Source organism: Bubalus kerabau, chromosome 5 (assembly GCF_029407905.1).
Source record: "Bubalus kerabau isolate K-KA32 ecotype Philippines breed swamp buffalo chromosome 5, PCC_UOA_SB_1v2, whole genome shotgun sequence".
Taxonomy (NCBI): Eukaryota; Metazoa; Chordata; class Mammalia; order Artiodactyla; family Bovidae; genus Bubalus; species Bubalus kerabau.
Genome location: NC_073628.1, coordinates 44,879,488 through 44,902,228, shown reverse-complemented (window position 1 = coordinate 44,902,228; position 22,741 = coordinate 44,879,488). Strand labels below are relative to the sequence as shown.

General features: G+C 44.2%; 1 protein-coding gene across 1 annotated transcript in view; it reads left to right on the top strand.

Moving 5' to 3' along the window:
• Positions 1-10,584: 10,584 nt before the first annotated feature.
• Positions 10,585-22,741, top strand: part of RAB38 (RAB38, member RAS oncogene family) — a 66,703-nt gene continuing 54,546 nt past the window's right edge. The window contains exon 1 of the mRNA XM_055581571.1: positions 10,585-11,008. Within this exon, the coding sequence (XP_055437546.1) occupies positions 10,807-11,008 (202 nt within the window). The 5' untranslated portion in view covers positions 10,585-10,806. The remainder of the gene's footprint in view (positions 11,009-22,741) is intronic.

Sequence of the window (22,741 nt, the reverse complement as noted above, 5' to 3'; positions counted from 1 at the left end):
AAGGTGTGGTCACTGAAGACACACAAACTGTATTCCAGAAGAGCTGAGCACGTTGGAAGATGTGTTCATCAAGGCCATATGCCCAGATTGAATCCCCTTGGAGGAACTCGGCTTTAATGAGTCAGTGGTAAAGGCTCGGCTGAAGAATTGTTTCATCAGATGGAGGAAGTAGCAGCAAGACAGCTGCCACCGCCGTAAGCGCTTGTCTAACGGGGCCTGGAGCTTTAGCTTCACATGATCCTGATCTTCTTGAGACTGCTGGAGTTCCTGGTACCATTTTTTGGGGAATTTATTATGGGATTATCAGCTTTAGGAAGGCTAATGGACAAGTCCGGGGGGCATCCGACCCTCTCTGTACCATACGTCACGTTGCGCAATAGCATGCCTTCCCTGGGGAAGATGATCCCAGCTGTCAGGATAAGCATCTCTTCTCCAAGGTGCACTGACCGAAGGAGGCAGGCACCACGCAGTGTGGCTTCTGACTCAGGAACTCTGCAGCTGACACAGATCTGGGATTGAACCCCTGATCAACGGAAAGGTATTCCAACCCCTTTAGTGGGTAGACTTAGTCTATACAGACCAGAGCTAAGAGTTTGGTTTTTTTTTTTTTTTCTCCTCCTTTGGAAAGAACAATGACAAAAGCAAACTCCCCTCTCTGCTCATTAAGATGTTGCCTGTCTTTCCTTTTGGTTCTTCCTAAACCAACTTTCTGAAATAAAGATGGTCATTAGATGCAGAGAGGGTGTCGGGGCAGGGATTACTGGGGGACAACAGAAACATGTCATTTTATCCTGTCTCCCAGTTTGCCCCAAGTTGAGTTCAGCTCAATGAAAGGGTCTTCATTCAGTAATGCAGTTTAAGAATTCCTGTTTCCCACAGACCATCTATTATCTGTTTCACAAAACACCTAGGTTACGGTTAAGGCTTGGGCGCATGAGGACTTGAAAATCTATAGGCAACTTACAATTCCAGTGGTATTTAAACACTTCCAGTGTGCTGCACTAGGCGTTGAAGTGCTGGGTAGTAAATTTTCCAATAATTTTTAGGAAGCTTCTATGAGATTGTTATTTAAAAAATTAACTTAATTGATCAAGGAAGCTATTACATTTTTTTAAAAAGTAAATAGATCTAAACATTTCTTGGAAATCAAGTAACTGCTAAGAAAATAATCAACTAATAAAACACTCTCAGTGGAAGACTTGGAAAAGTCAGCTGAGGAAATCTTCCAGAAAGTAGAATAATGAGACAAAAAGAACAAAACAGTGATTTTTAAAAGTCTTAATAATGCTGGTCTAGAGTTAGTTAGAAAAAGGTAGAAAAAAATTGTCTAAGAAATAATGCAACAATGCTTCTGGAAAATCAAGTGCATGAGTATCTGGGTGTCAGAAATTACTTAGTTACTTAAAACAAGGTATATTATGTAAAATCTCAAAATGCCAAAAGTAAATAAAAATAAATAGTAAATCCTAAGAGAGTTCCAAGATAATCATACATTAATTTTCAACATTTTTAAACTCAATATATGTATATTATAGAGAATTTAGAAAAGTACAAAGATGAAAAATCACCAATAGGTCTATCATTCATATTTTAAGTTTCCTTCCAGCTATATGTATAATCACACACATGTGTTTGCAAAATAGGGTTGAGTATACATATGTATATATGTATATGTGCACATTTATGTTTCATACGTAATTTTATATCTTGCTTTTTCCAGAATAATATTGTATCTTAAACATTGCATGGCTCTAAATATTCTGCATAAACATGATGTTTAATGGCTGTAAATATTATATTTTATGGATATGACATTGTCTTTTTAACCAATTTTCTATTGATTGGTACTCAGATGGCTACTATAAATAGTGCTGCATTAACTAGCTAGTGCATAAAGTCTTTGAAAGACTGTCAGATTATTTCCTTAGGATGGATTCTTACAAGAGGAATAAATGTTTAAATGGCATTTACTCTTTGTTGGATAATTATGCCTGTATTTAAGACTCTTAATGCACATGGCCAGGTTATTGTTGAGAAAGTCTGAACAATTTGGTGAAGCCGTTCTAAGCGGGTTCCAGGTGTATGAGATGAAGTGACCAGACCAACTTAGGAGTTAGTAGCAGAGTCACACGGAGAAGGCAATGGCAACCCCACTCCAGTACTCTTGCCTGGAGAATCCCATGGATGGAGGAGCATGGTAGGCTGCAGTCCATGGGGTCGCTAAGAGTTGGACATGACTGAGTGACTTCACTTTCATTTTTCATTTTCATGCACTGGAGAAGGAAATGGCAACCCACTCTAGTATTCTTGCCTGGAGACTCCCAGGGACAGAGGAGCCTGTTGGGTACCATCTATGGGGTCACACAGAGTCGGACACGACTGACGTGACTTAGCAGCAGCAGCAGCAGAATCACAAATGGAACACAGTTCTTAAAACTTGTAGTCCAGCAGTCTTTGGACACCCTGCCCCTGCCCCCTTTGCATTGCTTTCTGCAGAAGCAGGTAGCAATGTTTAAGTTTCTTGTAGAAAAAAACAGGCAGTGTATAGCACCCAGGACTCTAAGTGATTCAGTTCAGTTCAGTTCAGTTTGGTCGCTCAGTCATGTCCGGCTCTTTGTGGCCCCATGGACTGCAGCACACCAGGCCTCCCTGTCCATCACCAACTCCCAGAGCTTGCTCAAACTCATGCCCATTGAGTCAGTGATGCCATCCAACCATCTCATCCTCTGTCATCCCCTTTTCCTCCCACCTTAAATCTTTCCCAGCATCAGGGTCTTTTCCACTGAGTCAGTTCTTCACATCAGGTGGCCAAAGTAGCCAAAGTGATTGGCAGTAACATAAGACATGGTTTCATATTGTTCATGTTTTCCGTCATCATTAAAGCATTTACTGTCTGTGCCAATCAGGACATTTAATGTCCTGCTGTAGCCCAAATGACAGAATGTCTTGAGCCCACAGTTGGAGCATGGCAGGGGCTGTGCCAGGTGCTGGTAGGGTATAGAATTGGTAGGATATAGAGTGGGAAGAAATCTACAAAAAGAATGCCGATAGGACATGCTGAGACGGCATATACATAAACTGCTGTTTTATAAGTGTGCTTGGGAGGGAGACGACCTTGTCCTGTCTTATTTGGCTGCATAGGACAGAAAACACAGCTCAACAAAGGGTTAAATAAGATAGAATGTTTGCCTCTCACACATAAAATAAGTTCAGAGATTGTGAGTGGAAGAATGCCCCACTGAAGTAATTTATTTATTTACTTATATATATTTTTTTCTGGAGTATAATTGCCTTACAGTGTTGTTCTTTCTGCTCTCCAGCGAAGTGAATCAGCTCTGTGTATACACATATCCTCTCCCTCTTGGAGCTCTCTCCCACACCCACCCATCCCATCCCTCCATGTTAATTTTCTGTTTAGTTGATCTATCCATAGAGCACCAAGTTGAGCTTCCTGTGCTTTACAAAGAGGATTGATCTGGGAATAGTGGCAGGTGCAAGCAGGGAAAATGGAGTCAGGGAGATAGCCTTAGGAAACCACTACTTGGTGAGACGTCAAGAAGGGCTGAAGTGAAGAAGACAGGGTGAATGGGAGAGAGTCTGGAGGGGAGCATCAGAGAATCGGTGTCAGAGTGGAAAAGTGAAGTCGCTCAGTCGTGTCTGGCTCTTTGCAACCCCATGGACTATACAGTCTATGGGATTCTCCAGGCCAGAATACTGGAGTGGGTAGCCATTCCCAGGGAGTCTTCTCAACCCAGGGATTGAATCCAGGTCTTCCGCACTGCAGGTGGATTCTTTACCAGCTGAGCCACCAGGGAAGCCCCAGAGTGGGAAAGTGGGGCACAAACAGGAAGGGGGCAGAATGACAACAGGGTTTGGGAGGCCATCCCCCTACGAGAAGACTTCAGTCTCCTTCCAGGGATACGTGCCTTGCGGGGAGGCTCCCGTCAGTGACTGGCCTGCAGACCCGGCTGCCAGGCGGGCAGTCACTCCAGGACAGCGTGGGGACTTTGCTGCCCCGGAAATGGAGCTTTGGTTCTCTGGGGAAGGCGTGTCTCTCAGCACTGATAAGATAAGTGGAATCAAGATGAGAAAAGGTTGACTGCAAAATTACCGAAACTTAAAACGCTGATACTCTGTACTTCCTGGAGAGACCTAGGAAAAGTAATTGTGATGATTGCTGGGAATCCTCCTCTAAGATCCATTCAGTGCACATTCATTTTTTTTCTTCTTTTGAAAACAATAATTATTCCTGTAAAAATAGAATATATAAAAGTAGAAAAATACATAATAAAGCAAAGCAGTAATTTTGTCATCTAGAGATCATCTCTGATGACATATTGGTGTATGATTTTCTATATCTTTATATGTGTTTGTGTGTATGTATAATGGAAATTATGTATTTTATGCCAAACTGGGTTTAGTACAAATATAGAGATTATCAGCAGACACTTGATAGTTGAACAAACTGGGTATATACTTTGTGGTTTTCTCCCAATTTTAAAATGCAGTGAAAAATATTGTGAATATCTTTCCAGATAATTCAGTATTTTTCTTAAACATCATTAATAAATGTTGTATAATATGTCATCATGTATATACAACATTGTAATATTTCACCTGAGGCACATTTAGAAAATGTCAGTTGTTTTCTATGATAAACAACATTGTAATATGCATCCATGGAGTTAAATTTTTACAAACTTCTCTCTCTAATGATAGATGTTCATAAATTCCTACAAATACAATTTTTAGGTAAAGAGACACATGCATTTCTAATGTTTTTGATACATATAACCCAATTTTTCTCTAACAGCTTTTTCTTCAATTATAATCCCACTAGGATCATGCTAATGTCCATTCTTTGCATCCTCACTGGTATTAGATATTTTTATATTAAAACATATATGTCAGTTAGAAAAATGCAAAATGGTTTCTTGTTATTGTTTTTCTATTCCTACTACTGTGAAAAATAATTTTTTACATTATTATTGACTTTTTGTGTGGTCAATTGTCTTCAGTTGTTTATTTGTATTCCTGTTCTTTATCTATTTGGATATGTTAAAACAATTTACAAGAGCTCTTTATATATAAAGTATAAAGTATATTCCCTTTTTGCCTGCCTTAAATGTCAGACATTTAAGGCAGGCAAAAATCTTCCCTATTTTGCATTTGCAAAATGTTTTTCCTCTTATGATTTCTTCCTTTTGCATAATACTTAAAAATCCTTTGACCACAATAACATTGAATAGGTATTCACGTCTATGTTCCAACAGCACCTTTATGGACTAGAAGAAATGTATTGAGGGACCTGAGATAGAGTCAGAAGACTCGGGCTGCTGGGATGTGTGGCAATAAAGAGGGAGGAGTCGAGTGTGGCTGTTTCCAGGCTTGGTAGGCTTTGGGGAGGGTGGAACCAATGACTAAAACCAGGAATACAGGAAAAGGAACAAGTCTGTTGGGGTAGATAATGACTACAGCTCTGTACATGTTGCCTTTGAGATGTCTTCCAGAAAACCTGGCAGAAATGCCCAAAAGGCAGTTGGAACAAAGGTGCAGAAGGCAGGAGTGGGATTGGGGTTTTTAGTACAAATACAGAGGTCATCAGCAGACACTTGATAGCTGAACAGCATTTTCAGCGCATCTCCTGGGTCAAACAATGTGCTGAGCATTTTACTGTATTATTTCCTTTAGGCTTCTTCCTTTAGGAGGTAGAAATTATTATCCTCATTGTATTTAATTAATTTATTTCTTAAGTAAATATTTATTTAATTTTTGACCGTGCAGGTCTTCGGTTGTAGCCCAAGGGCTACTCTCTCTGTGGCCTGGGGGCTTAGTTGCCCCTTGGGTGTGTGGGATCTTAGTTCCCTCACCAGGGATTGAATCCATGTCCCCTGCTTTGGAAGGCAGATTATTAACCACTCAATCACCAGGGAAGACCCTATCCTCATGTTATACATGGGGGACAAGCCTACAGAAGTTAGATGACTTTCCTAAGGTACTACGCCTGGTTAGTGGTAGACCTTGGCTGTAAAATGAAAGAAGACAGTCTAATGGCTGAGTTTAATCTCTAGCCGGTTTTGCTATTTTATCACGGGAGTGTCCTCAAGCAAGGAAAGTCCGGGTCCTGAGGGTGGAGAATTGCCCTCTGGAGTGGTGGGCAGCAGAGGAGGGGAGAAGCCAGGGAAGGGGTCTGAGAAGGAAGCAGAGGGCCGTGTGTGCGTGCCGACTGACACTCCAACCAGGATGCTCACAGTTTGATGACTGGGGCTCATGTTCTAAATATTCTCGTAGATACATGAGACCCGACTCCTCAACCTGACCCTCAAAAATTCAGTCACAATGTTTTACACAAAAATGTGTCTTGATTTGACCCTGATGCTGTGTCAGCAATTTTCTTGAGTTACCCTCTGAGTCAGACCATCCCAGTCCCTGGGTCCCCACTTGTTATGAACGAGGGGCTCATTGTCTTTTGCTTGAGTTGTTGAATGAGTATGAGTATCCTTTTACCTTTGAAGCATACTTTTTTCCCTCTTTTATTAGATATTTCCCTGCATACTTAGGACTTTGTAAAATACACAGTCAGCTCCTTTTCTTTGCAGTCTGGATGTCTAGTGTGTGTGCATAGTTGTATCTGACTCTTTATAACCCCATGGACTGTAGCCCGCAAGATTCCTCTGTCCGTGGATCTTTCCAGGAAGAAAATATTGGAGTGGGTTGTCATTTCCTTCTCCACGGAATCTTCCCCACCCAGAGATCAAACCCACGTCTCTTGTGTCTCCTTTGCAGGTGGATTCTTTACTGCTAACGCCACCTGGGAAGCCCAAATAGTGTTGCATATTTCTAGACAACTGCTGCACCCCTGAATCAATACTGGACGTAACTCCCATTGCAAGTTAACACAGGTTTCAGACCAGCCTAGTAGATTAAAAGCAAATTCTTTGAAGACAATAAAGAAATGAGCTGCAGCCTTAACTTGGCAAAACTATTTATTAAAATACTGATTTAGGAGATTTTTTTCAAATGCCACTCTCAGCTGTATATCTCATTTGAGAACTCTAATCCTCTGCTTCAGGAATGAACTTTCTTTAGGACATCCCTGGCTTGTCCCTGTGGTTTGGTATAATTATTAATGGTGACCCCTTTCACTCTCAAGAGTCCCGGTTTAGATGATAAAAATTTATGGTCTCCTCTAACAGGCCTTTTGGAATAAAGTCCATGTCTTTGAAGATTGTGTTAATCTAAGAAAAATCACTTTACCTGTCCTACAACAGAATATTTGGCACCCTACCTTACAGTCATTTACATATTTCTTCAGAGCAGCAATTAAAAACCACATAAGCTAGTGAATAACTCCTATGGCTCTCTTATTGTTCAAAGCAAATAAAGCAACTTCATAGGGGCTCGCCTAATATAGCAGGCCTGGGAGGGGAGCATGAGGGTTTCAAGTTTGTGTTTGCAAAGCCATCATTTAAATTAGTTTTTCCACTTAATATGTGCAAATAATTTGTTCCCACACTGGTCAGCAAGGGAGCGAAGTCTTAGAGAAATCTGACTCTGTGCCGTGTACGACACCATTCATCCTTGAATTCCGAGCCCTTTGTGAGACTTGAGTCACCCGCTTTACTGTTTTTCAGGAGAGGGAGTGCTGTGGTTTAGCAATCTGAGGGTAGTCAGATGGTCAAAACATCCCCAAAGATGCTCTGAGATTGACTGCGGAGAGCAGGTTTCATGGTGCCGGGCGGCTGCTGGGAGGAGGCGACACATGGCACAGCAGCAGACCCTTCTTTCTGGAGGGAGAACGGCTTGCCAGGATAAAGCTGGGCACCCTTGTGGACAGTCTGAGGCAGACGGGGTCTCAGGAAGCCTCATGATCTGGGGGTAGAGGGAGGATGGGAGACAAGGATGGTCTGCCTGTTTGCTAAGGCCCTTGCAATCTAAAGAAGCTCTAGCCTGACTCTAGTTTATATTCTGTCCCCACCTACCTGGGTCCCTGTTTGCAATCTACTTCTGAGCAAAGGAAATAAATTCAAAGCAAAGCAAGGGAGCACAGACGCGTTTGCCCTCCAAAAAAAATGTACTTGGAGAGCGCTTATCTTGGGGGAGAAATATACAGCAGCTGAGCAGCTTACAGAGCCACAGCCAGGAAACTAGAAGAGAACTACAGCATAAGGTTTGGTTTGAAAATGCCTTTGCACAGTCTTTTTCCACCTCTCAGGTAATGGTGCCATGGTGGGGTTGGTTAGAAGGCCGGGCTGTCACTTACCGGAATACATCCAGAAGACCCAGAATACTATTTTAGAGTCAGAGGTACTCTGCAGAGATCTCGCAACCCAACTCTGTCATTTTACACAGGGTCTTTCAGAATTCTAGCCTGTGAACTGCTAGGCCGTGGTGCTTGTCAAGCCACTCTGAAAGTCAAAAGTGAAAGTCGTTCAGTCGTGTCTGACTCTTTGCGACCCCCATGGACTATACAGTCCAGGGAATTCTCCAGGCCAGAATACTGCAGTGGGTAGCCTTTCCCGTCTCCAGGGGATCTTCCCAACCCAGGAATCAAACCCAGGTCTCCTGCATTGCAGGTGGATTCTTTACCAACTGACCTATCAGGGAAGCCCTTCAAGCCACTTTAGTCTAAAAGATTTAAAAATTGTAAACTGAGAGTCATTTCTTCCCTCTGTGAAGAACTGTCATGAGACCTAACTGAGTGACCCTGGAAACAAGCTGCAGGACTTCCTTCCCAGCCAGCAGCTCACTCACCGTGACCGACCACTGTCCTCAAAGAGGCAGCAAAGTTGAAACCTCAGGACCCAGTCCTCAATTTTGCATTCTCTGGTGTAAAGAGCCCTCTTCCCCTCGTGTATAAACTCCAGGTCCTGAATCTTGGTCAGCCTGCTACACACAGTAAATCTAAACATCTGATGCTCCAACAGGCCCTTGGTGAGAAAAGGAGATGAGGTGAGGATGATTCAGCCAGACCCAGCTGGGAGAACACGCTGGGGCCTGTGATGTTGGATCAGGCAGAGCTGGCTCACATGATGTCTCAGACAGCCACCCCCTCCTTGCTTCCACCACCATTAGCTTCTACTTCTTTTTTAAAATTTTAACTTGTGAAAACTTTATTGTTTTAAATTAACTTTTAAATGCAGACCCAATCTCTAATCCACATACAGTGAATGATTTAGCTTTTCCATGTTGTAGGGGAGTCAATTTTGTTAATTGTGTTTTTCAAGGAATTTGCCCATGTTGCTTAAATTTTTAAATTTATTCACATAAAAAAATTATTCACATAGATCTGTTCAAATATATTTTCATTCATTTTTTTTAATGTCTATAGGAACTCATACTGCCAATTTATGTTTTCTCAAATTAGTACTGGAAGACTAAGTTTGATTTTGGCTTTTTCATCACAAGCTGTTTGCCCCCACGTACGTTACTTAAAATGTCTAGGCTCTTTACTGGATTAGAAATATATATTAGAGGCTAGGATACTATAATATGTTCCTTATTATTTAGTTAGTTTAAAGTGCCATGAGATAAGAAAAAAGAGAGTAATCACTGTAGCCGATACTATTCTTGGAAGGTATCACAAGACACTGATACTTGACCTGAACATTTCAGGATATGTGATCTAGCCTATAGGGCTGCGTATACACACCCAAAATGTCTAGGTCTTGTTTTCCTCATTTGTAAAATGGGAAGAATAATCGTATCTATTCTTAGGACTGCTGGGATGATTAGATGACATGTGTATAAAACCTGGCACATAACAAGTGCTGGATCGATGCTTGCTCTTATTATCATGTAACATAATCTGACCAGTTGTCTAAATTGTCCTTCAATGCTGCTCAGAGCTTATAGGAGAGGATAGGGGGAAACTAAGCCATGGATGCCCTCAGCATTTACAGCCCAACTATCCTCCTGTTAGACCATTAATTGGGCTTCCCCTGTGGCTCAGCTGGTAAAGAATCCGCCTGCAACACAGGAGACCTGGGTTCGATCCCTTGGTTGGGAAGGTCCCCTGGAGAAGAGAAGGGCTACCCACTCCAGTATTCTGGCCTAGAGAATTCCATGGACTGTACAGTCCATGGGGTCGCACAGAGTCGGACACGACTAAGCGACTTTCACTTCATTTCAGACCGTTAATAGTTGAATAGGTGTGAAAGGCCCTCAGCGTTCACACTCCCAAGCTGTACCAGATCACGGAAAAAGAAGAGGCTGGGGCAGCTCAGATGACTAGTGTGAGGTCACTCACCTCGAAAACCAGGCGTGCTGGACCCAAACCCAGCTGATGGGCCTCCTGAAACTGTTTGCCTCGCCTCCAAATTCTCTCTACCCCGCGGGGCAGAGGCGCAGCCCACGACCTCAAGAGTCCCATGTTCAGCCAGACCGGTTACCTACCGTCTGTCTCCCCGCAATTCACTCTCACTTGCCAAACCTGAAAACTGAAACCCACACCTCCAGCTTTGTGGCCAAGATAACAGGCGAGAAAAGCACTTCGGAAACTGTCAGGAGCTGTAACGAATAACGTCTGCAAAAGGGCATCTGCGCGTGAGCCTCCCCAGTCTCCGGGGCCCAGGAATCGCTCAGGTCTCCCCCCGAGCCGCGCGGGCGGGGTGAGCAGGCGGGTCAGCCCGCGGGGCTCGGGTCTGGGCGTTTCTGCAGCGGCCAGGGAGGAGTTCCGCCCTCGCCCCCGTCCCGCCCCGCCGCCGCCTCGCGCCCGCACTAGCGCTCCACGAGTCTCTCCGGCCCGGCCCCCGGCGGCGCTTCCCTGGTCCGCAGCAGGCACCGCGCGGCAGGCGGGCCGCCACCATGCAGGTCCCGCACAAGGAGCACCTGTACAAGTTACTGGTGATCGGCGACCTGGGCGTGGGCAAGACCAGCATCATTAAGCGCTACGTGCACCAGAACTTCTCCTCGCACTACCGGGCCACCATCGGCGTGGACTTCGCGCTCAAGGTGCTCCACTGGGACCCGGAGACCGTGGTGCGCCTGCAGCTCTGGGACATCGCTGGTGAGCCCCGGGGCCGGGAACTGGGGCGGGGGCACCTCGCAGACCATCTCCTGTGCCAGGGCAGCGGCTCGCGGCCCCGAGGAGACCTGGGTCTACCTCCCGGGCGCTGCGCCAAGAGAGACTTTCCGGGGTGTACTGCAAACTTGGTTTCAAAGGAAACAAAAAAAGTTTCTCCCTAGCGCGCTGCAACTTCACGTGCGTTCCTTGGCGCTTTGCGGCGGCTGCTTTATCTCCGCCTCCCACAACCTCCGCTGGGATCTCTGGGCTCAGCGCGGGCCTCCCCGGGACCCAGAGGGAGACCCTCCGGAATTGCACTAGGTTCTTGATCCCCAGCTCACTTTCCGGGCACCGGCAGTCCTCCGGGTGACGCCGCCCGGAGCGTCCCGCCCGCCCTTCCTAGCCTGGTGCCGGGACCCGCGAGGGGAAGCCCCTAGACCAGTTCACAGCGGGAACCGGGAGAGTTCCGGACTTGTGGTGTTTCCCAATTCCTGTTCCTAACTGCTCCCTTTATTCCAACTTTCGACACCCGCTTTTCTACCGTTCAATCAAGAAAGCTGGAGGTTCTCTGCTTTGAGAAAGCCAAGGACCTTTCTGTGTCTGCACTGGGGGTAAATCTCTCACTGTTTCTGTTTGTCCTTCTGTCTCTCTCGTCTATGAAAAGGAGATCGAGTATGTTTATTCCTGTTAGGGTCATTTTTGTCTAAGGGTCTATTCTTTGCGACCCCATGGACTCTAGCCCACCGGGCTCTTCTGTCCATGGAATTCTCCAGGCAAGGATACAGGGGCGGGTGACCATGCCCTTCTCCAGGGGATCTTCCCAACACAGGGATGGAGGCCAGGTCTCTTGCGTTGCAGGCGGATTTCTTTACCGTGTGAGCCACCGGGGCAGCCCCTTTCTGTGACATTCGCCACAGATTTCTTGATTTGTTCCTAAAGTTTCACTAAGAGGTCTGGAAAATGAGGAGCCTCTTACAATGTTTGAAATCAGAATTTGATTCCTAGGGTTTGTACCAGGAGTTAGGGCTTCAGTCTAAGGTGGAGGTGCAAAGTGTCCCTGGACCCAGACTGTGGGCGTGTCCAACCCTTCACTGCGGATCCCGAGCTCACCATCCTGCTCCCCACAAGCCCCTTCAGCTCAGCCGCTTCCCCGTTAAGTTGGAACGCAGTCAGACAGTGACAACTTGGGGACTCTCCTGCTAAGAAATTTTCAGGTCCCCTGGGATTCCTTGTGAACCCCTTCAAACAATCAATCCATTTCACGTGGGTCTATTTCATAGTCTGTGGCACTAGGAACCTTTACAAGTGCTGGACCCAAACGGGCCACTTCTCTTTGAGAAAATAGGTTCATTTTAGCAGATGCATTTGACTGGAAACTGTACTATGGCTTGAAGTGAGAACATATGTGGGAAGTTTTCCGAAGGGCATTTCTCGTTCTGGGGATTCCAGTGCCTCTTTAATCAGGAGCTGCCAGGTCTTATGATAAAACTCTTGACATGTGAATAGATTCTTTAGTGTCATCGTTGACTGCTCTAGGAGCACAGGGATTAGCAGAGACCGGAAGATGTCGTTGGCCACTATCTGATCCGGCTGTATATGTAGAAAACCCTCTGTGAGCAGGGGCACTTTGCTGCTGCTGTTCGTAGAGTCTAACACCTCTGATGTTGCATCAACATCTCTAGGACCCAGGTGTAGAATTAGCTTACTCTTTGAACAGGGGTGTAGCTGTAATTTAGTTTTTTATCTGAAAATCAAATGAGGATGTGACCTCAGGCACGTTACATAATGTCTGTGAGTCTCAGTGTCCTAAGAATACTCGGGTATAGAGATGAAGAGCCTAAATTCCACTCGAAACGCTTGCATCTGAATCCCTGTTTCACCCCATATTTCTTGGGCAATTTTAAGTAAGTTTCCTAACTTCCTAGTCTCCGTTCCTTATCTGTAAATAGAATGCTTTCTCCCAACAAAGGAGAAAACGAGAGGAAAACCGACAAATGCTAACTGAACCCATTAGTACTTACTCCCTAGGAGAACTGCAGAAATTGTTGCTATACTAGCTACTTTTTGTTTTTTGAGTATGTGTAAATGCTAGGCAAGAAGGACATGATATGAGTGTGCTAATTAGATCTTATTAAACGATAATTCCTGATGAACGAATATAACCTGTTCTAAAACACCCAGCACCATTTTCCAGCTCTATCCATATTACAACATTCCGTCTTGAGCAATTTCATTCCCAAGCTTAGAAATACCTCCTCCAGTTCTGAAGTTGCCGTGGAGGCTATAGTCACAGAAGTCTGTGTATATAAGAAATCCAAGGAACCTCAGAAAGTCAGTTCTATAGCTATGGTGGTGTGCACCATCTCTGTAGGGAAGTTTATTTTTCCCAGAGCTTTGATGTTCAATGCTAACCTGTCATTTCAGCCTCCAGCCCAAAGAGCGCTGTGGGCTGGGTTTGAAGTTCTTGGTGGTGGTGGTTTAGGCACTCAGTTGTGTCTGACTCTTTGCAATGCCATGGACTGTAGCCCACCAGGCTTATCTGTCCATGGGATTTCCCAGGCAAGAATACTGGAGTACCTAGCCATTTCCTTCTGCATGGGAACTTCCTGACCCAAGGATCAAACTGGGACCCCCTACATTGCAGGCAGACTCTTTAACCAACTGAGCTACCCAGGAAGCCGGCTTAGAAGTTGGGCAGCAGGCAAAGTTTGTTGGTGGGGGGAGCTGGGCCATTGTGGGGAAGGATGATTGGAGTGTAGAATGGACATGTTTCAAGCTTCATAGCTAGTCCTGTGAAGAGTAAGTGCATATGGAACCCAGCCTCAGTGGCCCAGTCAGACCCCAGTCAGACCCCATCAGCTAAGTGTATCTTAGAGCGTCTTTAGATCTGCCTATCAGTCCAACCTTGGGGAATGCTTCCTGTCTGCTCGCTGCTCACTTTTGGTGTGTGTCTTACAGGCACGGGTAGTGACACTCATTTTGAGCTTGCTAGGGGTGTTGATGAAGTAGAGGAAACTTGCCTTGTCCTGAGAGGATATCACATCCATCTGCTATCAAGGGAATCTTTTGCTCAATTAGACTTTTAATATCCATTTGGTTCAGGGCCAAGTTGGGTCCTATTTGTTCAACTAATTCCCATGATCTTTGTCTTGTGGTCACTTAGACTGGCCAGTCTGCTTCTGCAAAATATTGCAGAAAGTACTTTCAGGAACTTGTGAAGTAGACCTTGAAATCACTGAGATGAATCCCACAAACCCCATAGAAGACTCTGAATCCCAGTGATTCCACCATAGAGGAGCATCTGAGTTAGCTTTGGATTTGGAAACTCTTGATAGAGTCAGAGAAATTAAGTAATTTTGCCCAAGGCCACCCAGCTAGTAAGTGGAAGAACTGAATTTGACTCAGGTCTGTTTGATATGGAATCAAGCCATGCTTTTTATACCATAACCCTGTGAGGGCCTGGTGTACAGATGACCCACTGGCGTTATACACAATTCCTCTTTAAGGGCACTGCTTATTTAGTAGATAGATTATCCTTGCCTTCTTTCCCTTATTGCTAATATGTTTTTGGATGGTACCACAGTGCAGAGAGTGAAAAGAAATGGAACAGAAATCTATTTCTGGGCTTCCCTGATGGCTCAATGGTAAAGAATCAGCCTGCAATCCTCCCAAGACATGGATTCGATCCCTGATCTGAGAAGATCCCACATGCTGTGGGGCTCAAGCCTGAGAGCTCGACTATTGAGCCTATGCTCTGGAGCCCAGAGGCACAGCTGCTGAGCCCTCATGCTCCAGATACTGAAGCCCACATGCCCTGGAGCCCAGGCTCTGCAACAAGAGAAGGCACCATAGTGAGAAGCCCTAACACCACAACTAGAGAGGAGCCCCAGCTCACTAAATCTACAGAGAAGCCTGAGCGGAAACAAAGACAGAGCACAGTCATAAACAAATAAATAAATACAAATTTAAAAAAAAACACTCAGAGTCAGAGTTTCCACCCAGTTACAAAAACACTAGTTTCAAAAAATAAAAAGAAAGAAAATCTTATTTCTGAAAATTTGATTCTTAGTTATAGGGTAATCAAAAAAAGAAAAAGTTCACACTTGAGATGCTTCTTTACTACTCCTCTCTGAATCCTGATGCTTTGACTATTACCATAATAACTTGCACAAGTCACAAAGCTAGTAAGCAAAGTTGGAATAAGCTTCTCAGTACTAACTGGGCACAGAGAGACCACGTTAGAGCAGACAGAGACTGCAAGAGGTACCATCGTATGAACATGTGATATCACAGGGAAAGAAAACATTTGCCACTTGAAAGATGGGCAACTGAGATCCAGCAAAGTTTCACGATTTGCCCGATGTCAAGTATTACAGCTTTAGAATATCCATAATTCATAATCCATAATTAATACTATATTTATTAGAATACATTTGAAGTATTCTATTGATTACTTTGATGACTCCATTAGCACTTTCAAAGAGAAAAGCACAATTTTGTCTACAAATCTTGCTGTGCTTTGGGAACCAGGTACCGGAATTGGGACAGTCATAGTAATAGTAGCTAACATCTTTAGACATTTATTCTTACAACTGTCTGTGCATACATAATTTTTAATTTCCCAGTAAAATAGCTGGTTAAGTGGTAGTGCTGGAACTTAAAACTTGGTCATTGAATCTAGCACCTAGGTTCCTAATAGTTTTGCTTTACTTCCCACAGTTCAGAAATAGAATACTTCAGATGTAGTCTAATGAATATAAATTATGGATATTCTAAAACTGTAATACTTGACATTGGGCAAATCATGAAACCGTGCTGGATCTCAGTCCCCATCTTTAAAATGACAATTGTTTTCCTGTGATATCTCCTGCACGGTGTTGTCTCTTGTAGTCTCTTTCAGCTCTAATATGGTCTCACTGTGCTCAGTTGCTTCTCTGGTAGCTCAGCTGATAAAGAATCCGCCTGCAATGCAGGAGACCCTGGTTCAATTCCTGAGTCAGGAAGATCCCCCGGAGCAGGGATAGACTACCCACTCCAGTATTCATGGGCTTTCTTGGTGGTGCAGATGGTAAAGAATACACCTGCAATGCAGAAGACCTGGGTTTGATCCCTGGGTTGGGAAGTTTTCTTGGAGGAGGGCATGGCAACCCATTCCAGTATTAACATGCCCAGTTAGTATGAAACAGCTTATTCCAACTTTACTTACTAGCTTTGTGACTTGTGCAAGTTACTTAATTTCTGTGCCTTGGTTTCCTGTCTAAAACCTGGGGACAATGGCAGACCCTGCATCTTAGAATTAAAAGAACAAGATGGGTTAATTCACGTAAAGCTGTGCCTGATGCGTTCTGAATGTTAGCTATTACTCTTCTTTTATTAACTGTTATCACAAACTTCTTTCACATACATTTTCCTGCTTGATCTTCTCAGAGTTGCTGAGGGTATAGACAGAGCAGGTGGTGTCAAACCTATTTTATATTAGATCAAGAATCAGAGACCCAAGATCACAAGAGCGCTCATGTGGCAGAGGAGAGCAGGAAGAGCAGGTCTGTTTAACTCCATCTTTGATGCATATATTTGAGAAAAATGACCAGATCTGTGGGTCATCAGAAAACTCAATTCCACATTTAACAAATACAGTAGAAAATAAAGTTGGCAGGTGATGTACAGAATCCTTCTCTCCCACGTGAAAGTTTCACGGCAAGACTCTCCTAAGTAATACATTCCCCTAAATAGTTAAAATCCAACACATAGGAAAAATATTTCCCCGCAGGGCACATCTGTATTGACTTTCCCCACCTAAGCTGTGTGACGAAGCCCTGGAGGACATTAACTCTCCAAGTGGCAGAGGGGCAGCAGGAGGTAGCCCGGGTCTAGAGTTACTCGCATTTAGAGGCAGGAGCCCAGAGCATCAGTGGCCCTGAAGGTCATCTGGGTCACAGTGCTCAGTTGTTTTAGTGTCTGTGAAGTGCTTCCACATTGTAAAATTCAACTGAGGTTTTGGATTTGACCTCTCTTCAATAGACTTCAACTGAGACTTCCTGGTGGCTCAGATGGTAAAGCATCTGCCTACAATGCAGGAGGCCTGGGTTCAATCCCTGGGTCAGGAAGATCTGGTGGAGAAGGAAATGACAACCCACTCTAGTATTCTTGCCTGGAAAATCCTATGGACGGAGGAGCCTGGTAGGCTACAGTCTACGGGGTTGCAAAGAGTCAGGAACGACTGGGTGACTTCACTTTCTCTTCAATATCTTTTTTTTTTTTTTAATTATTTATCAGCTTTCTGGGTCTTTGCTGCTGTGCGGCCTTTCGCTAGTTATGGTGAGCAGAGGCTATGCTCTGCTGACAGGGCATGGACCGTGGTGGTGGCCTCTCTCATTGTGGAGCCAGGCTCAGTGGTTGTGGCTTCTGGGCCCTGGAGTATGGGCTCGATAGCTGTGGCCCCCGGGCCTAGTGGTCCTGCGGCATGTGGGATCTTCCCGAATCAGGGATTGAACCCGTGTCTCCTACATTGGCAAGTGGAATCTTTACCACTGAGCCACCAGGGAAGCCCTTTTATATCTATTTCTAAAAGACAAATTCTCCGGGACATTTTAGAAGTGTCTTAAATATTAATGCAATGGATCTGAAAATGTAGAGAGTGCTAAATTTGGCAACCGCTGTGCCAGGCTAAAAAATAAAAATGCATGGCAAGTCTGGGCCACGTTCAAGTGGGCAGTTATTGTCTTGTTTCTAGCCTGGCTAATTACAGAGTTTCTAAATACCATGTGGGTTAACATGCTATGTGCTTACAAGTAAATAATATGAACACTGAACGGAACAGTGAACTTTTGACGTGAGGTGAAGGCTGGGTGGGGAACGCACCTCAGGGCTTCTTACAAGGAGGTTGTTAGACTCTCTGGGCATCACAGACGCATGGGCATTAGGCCTGTGGGATACGTTCTCTAATCTAGGCTTTAGAGGACTGGTTCTGACAGGTGGGCACAGAGCAGCCTGACCAAGGAGCACTGGAATGCTTGAGAGGAGGGAATGTGGGGAGCAGCTCCTATGTGTGTGTTTGATTTTTTCAGCAAATGTGTCTATTAAATGCCTGCTGCTTCCCTGGTGGCTCAGACAGTGAAGAATCTGCCTGCAATGCAGGAGACCTGGGTTCCATCCCTGGGTCAGGAAGATCCCCTGGAGACGGGAATGGCAACCAGCTCCAGTATTCTTGCCTGGAGAATTCCATGGACAGAGGAGCCTGGCGGGCTACACTCCATGGGGTCACAAAGAGTCAGACACGACTGAGCGACTAACACACACACACACACACACACACACGTATCTGTTAGGCACTGTACTGCTTAGGGAAACAAGAATAAAGACTTGAACAAGACCTTAACAAGTTCATGGTTTAGTGGGCATGATAGCGTGAAAGCAAATACACTGTAATGGTGAGTAAATTGTGTTGGTAAACGTGACTCCGAAATTCTCTGGTGATACAGAAGGGGTCCTGTCCACACCACATCCTTCCATTCTCTGAGATTAAGCCTGATCAGACTAAACAAAGCCTCTGGCTAGGGTGATTTCCTGAGCTCTTTCCTAGCACCAGTGATTCCCCGGGAGGGACTTCCAGGCCACACACCTTGAGACAAAAGTTCATCCTCTGGCCCTTTTTAATTCTGTCTCCTCCTGAGGAGCTCATGCATTCCTGTGGCTTTAAACTCTGTACCGTTGACTCCCAAACTGTGCTTATAACCTTGCCTTCTCATGAGGTTCAGACCTACAATTCCATCTTCCTACTGGACATTGCCTTTATGATATCTCAGATATATTGCAAGATCAATATGTCATAGCCAAGTTGCATAAAAAAGCAAGATTGCTTGTTTTCTCTAGTAATAGAGTAATATATGCTCAATGTAGCAAATGTGGAAAGTACAAAAGAAAACAAAAATACGACACAGCAACAAGGAACATAGACCTTACCGCTCTTAATGAAAGTAGTAAATGATGTCTTTGTAAATCTTAACCAGACTTATCTCTCCACGTACCGATCTTCACAGTGTAGTGAACTATACTGCTTTTTACCCAGTTACGAAGCCCTGAAACCTCTGCCGTCTTTTCTCCGTCTCTTCTGAGCTTCGCATGCTCTCCATCTCCAGGTCAGATAGTGATTGTGCCTCTCCGGCAACTGCCCTAAAGCAGGGGCAGCTCTGTTATCCCCTGTCCTGCTGTCCTAACTCCCTGGCTAGTTCTAGTCTCCTCCTCCTCCAGTCCTTATGTGGACTAAGGTCACGTTTATCTTCCCAGAATATCGCTTTGGTGGTTCTTCATTGCCTACAGATTATAAACATCATGGTGAAAGGAATGAAAGTCCTTGGGATGAGATGATTGGACAGATGATGACTAGAAAGAGGACAGATTCTAAATTTTAGAGCTGTTGAGGGAGCAGTTCGTGGGGTCCAAGATGTTCAGAAGTACGTGGAGTCCTTGAGGCCTGAACTGGTCCAAAGGAAACCCAGGATCTGTCTCACTGTGGACTTGTCAGAACACAGTTACTCTCATTGAGGGTCAAAATGATACTTAAGATTTTTTTAATGTGTTTAACTTAAAAAGTCATTTTACAATATGAGAATTTGAGAAGTGTAAGATCCTGCCTGGGAAAATGTGTTCATTCATTTGATAAGCACAGGGTTTTTAGGAGGGGATGAAATAGGCATTGGTATGGAATCTGATATTCCACAGGGGACATAAAGTTATTTAAATATAATCATGGAGATGATTACTGACTGTTTTGATAAACCTCTGAAGGAGAAATGTCAGGTGCTAAAGAAAGTCAAATCATGGGCCCTGCCATCGCCATGGTGTGGAGGAGAGGGCTGTGGCTAGGAGGAGGTGGAGAGAGGCAGCAGCAGCAGACAAATTATGAAAGGATGCATTTGCTCTGCCAGTGGTTAAGAGGGGTCGTTCTGTACATTTATCAATGTATCAGAGTAAATCTTTGCAGTTTAAACAGCACCATGATTCTGGCAAATAGGTCATTTTATTTCCAGTTTTATAAGTGAGGAGACTGGGCCAAGGGTAAGTAGTACGTGGTGCCTGGTACGCTGTAGTTGCTCAGTAAAAGTGGGTTTGGTGTTAAATGGCCAGTGGGTTGATACTACGGTCATTGCTCAACTGAAACATTTTGAGGAGAGTTGTCTTGTGGAATGTTTAGACCTGATTGCTCCCTCTTCTGAGAATTAACTTTGGAAAACCCTGCAAAGCTTTCAACCCATTGGGAATCTTTTTAACATTGTATTCTCTTTGCTTCTGGAATGGACCTTCCCAGATGGATATGGTGGCCCTGCTGCTCCTTGGGTGGAAATAGGTTTATTCTGTGAAGGGAAGAGCCTCATCTTCTAGGGGGTGTATTAGAGTAGTCTCCCTCAATTTGACAAGGTCAAGTCTGAGACTCTAGCCTGGGATTCCAAATTATTGAGTTCCACTAACTTTTTCCAGTTGTTTGAGAGCTTGCTTGAGAAGTTATTTGGTCTTAAATTAACTCTCTGAAAATATGTCAGGGTTTAAACTTCACCATTCCCCACTCCCTTTAGTTTTCTATTCTCAGGTATTAGTCCTGTCCTATCATTTCTATCTTAGAAAATAGCTTTCTCTTATCCCTCCTTTCAGTAGCCATGTCTTCCTCACAACTCGTCTGAACTACTGCGGCATTGCACTAAAGCTCATCCCTTCCTCAAGCTTTCCCGCCCATCAGCTTGCAATCCGCAGAGGTGAAGCTTCTTAAGGCAGTGTCTGTCTCCAGTTAGGTGTTCTCCAGTGTGGCAGCCTTCAGTGGATCCTCATCACTTTCAGAGTGAGAGACTAAGCATTTTAGCATGAAGTTCAAGGCCTTTCTTGATCTGGTCATTGTTAGCCATCCTAGTCCCATCTCCTGTACCTGTGATTCTTGACCATTCTGGATATCTTACTGTGGCTTCAGTTCAACTACCATCCCCTTTATACTGTGGCTCGTACAGTTGTCTCTGGCTAACTACACTTTCCCCTTTCTTTTCTTAAATAGCTCCTATAGGCCCTTGGTCATCACCCATCTCACTTCCTTCAGGAAGTCTCTTTTGAGCCCAGGTGGCCGAGGAAGATACTGTTTATCTGCTCTCATAATATCCCATGCTTACCCCAGATTAGAGTCCTCTACCACTGCATTGAGATGCTTTTTCTTCCCAATTATAACCCTAGAACTTGGTTCTAGTCAGTGTTTAGTGAGTTTTATTCAATAAAAAGCTTCAGTCAACTATTTCATCATTGCTCTAAAAATTTCTTCAATAAACAAAAGAAACTTTTTGTTTACAAACAAAAGTTTTTCACGCTTCAAAGACTTTGTAATTTTCTGAACACTAACAGAAAAAGGCATGCCTTTTAGAATTGATAAATACAGCAATCATTTTTCTTAAGGTGGCATTCCATTTTATTTTTCACCATAAAAACTAGGGAGTGACCTTAAAGAGCATTCTTAAGAACTGTGCTTCTTCATTTAACAAAATCTTCCTAATTCAAAGTGAAACGTCATTCATTTGGAGGTCAAATGACAAAGCTGTATTTTCCTTTTATGATTTTTGGATAGATTAAATGAGGTAATAAAGGTAATTTTCACAGAGTTAAAACCTGTAGGTCATCAAAATAAATCCTGCATTTTACAGTTGAGGAAGCTGTGCTCTAAAAGGGGGTTTCTATTGATTTCTCAGGCTCAGAGAGCTAGTCAGAGGTAGAACTGGAAGAAGAATGCTGGCTTCTCTGATTTGTTAGGGATGAGATGTGAGGAATTAAAAAATTCTTTTTAAACACCGGGTGTTTTGGCATTGTCTTAGTCCTGGGGCACAGGAATAAATGAATTTAGTAGGTGCTCAGCTTTGAGAGCTTCCCTGGTGGCTCTAAAGCATCTACTTGCAATGTAGGAGATCTGGGTTTGATCCCTGAGTCGGGAAGATCCCCTGGAGAAGGAAATGGCAACTCACTCCAGTATTCTTGCCTGGAGAATCCCATGGACAGAGGAGCCTGGTAGGCTACTGTCCATGGGGTCACAAAGAGTCAGGCACAACTGAGTGACTTCACTTTCACTTTCAGCTTTGAGAGTTCACAATAAAGCAATCAAGAAGAGAGAATGTTGGTATGGCGTTGAGGTGAACCAAAGGCATCCACAGTTTAGATTCAAAAGACATGCCTGGTTTAATTTCCCCAGTGCTCCATTACAGGCTCAATATGTGGCCCCTTGGACTTCCTCTTCCTTATTCACACTCCGTATTTATCGCCTCCACACCTCTGCTCCTGTTCTTCTTACTAATTCACATGTCCTTCCCTTTATCTCCACATACCCAAACCCTATCTGATGTTTAAGACCTGCCTGAAAGGGACCTCCTGTACAAAGACTTCCCTAATTCTCTGCTCCAGTGGTAACTCCTTCCTCCCTTGAATCAACACACCTCCACTCCCTCCTGTCTTGTCTCCTTTTAGCAACTTATTAGAGTTCTACTGTACCTCTCCAGATATCCTTTCCAGTATTTAGCAGAGCTTGCTGCAATTATTTGTCTCATGATCTAATGAAATGACTGTGGACTTAGCCAAGATGTGGAGAAAGAGAAAGTACCGTGGAGGAGAGTGAAGCAAAAGCAGGTTTGGGATGCAAAGGCAAGCAAGTTCAGGAAGAGGGTAGTCAATCATTTCAAATGTCCGGGAGAAACTGGAATTATTACTTTTTGCTCTGAA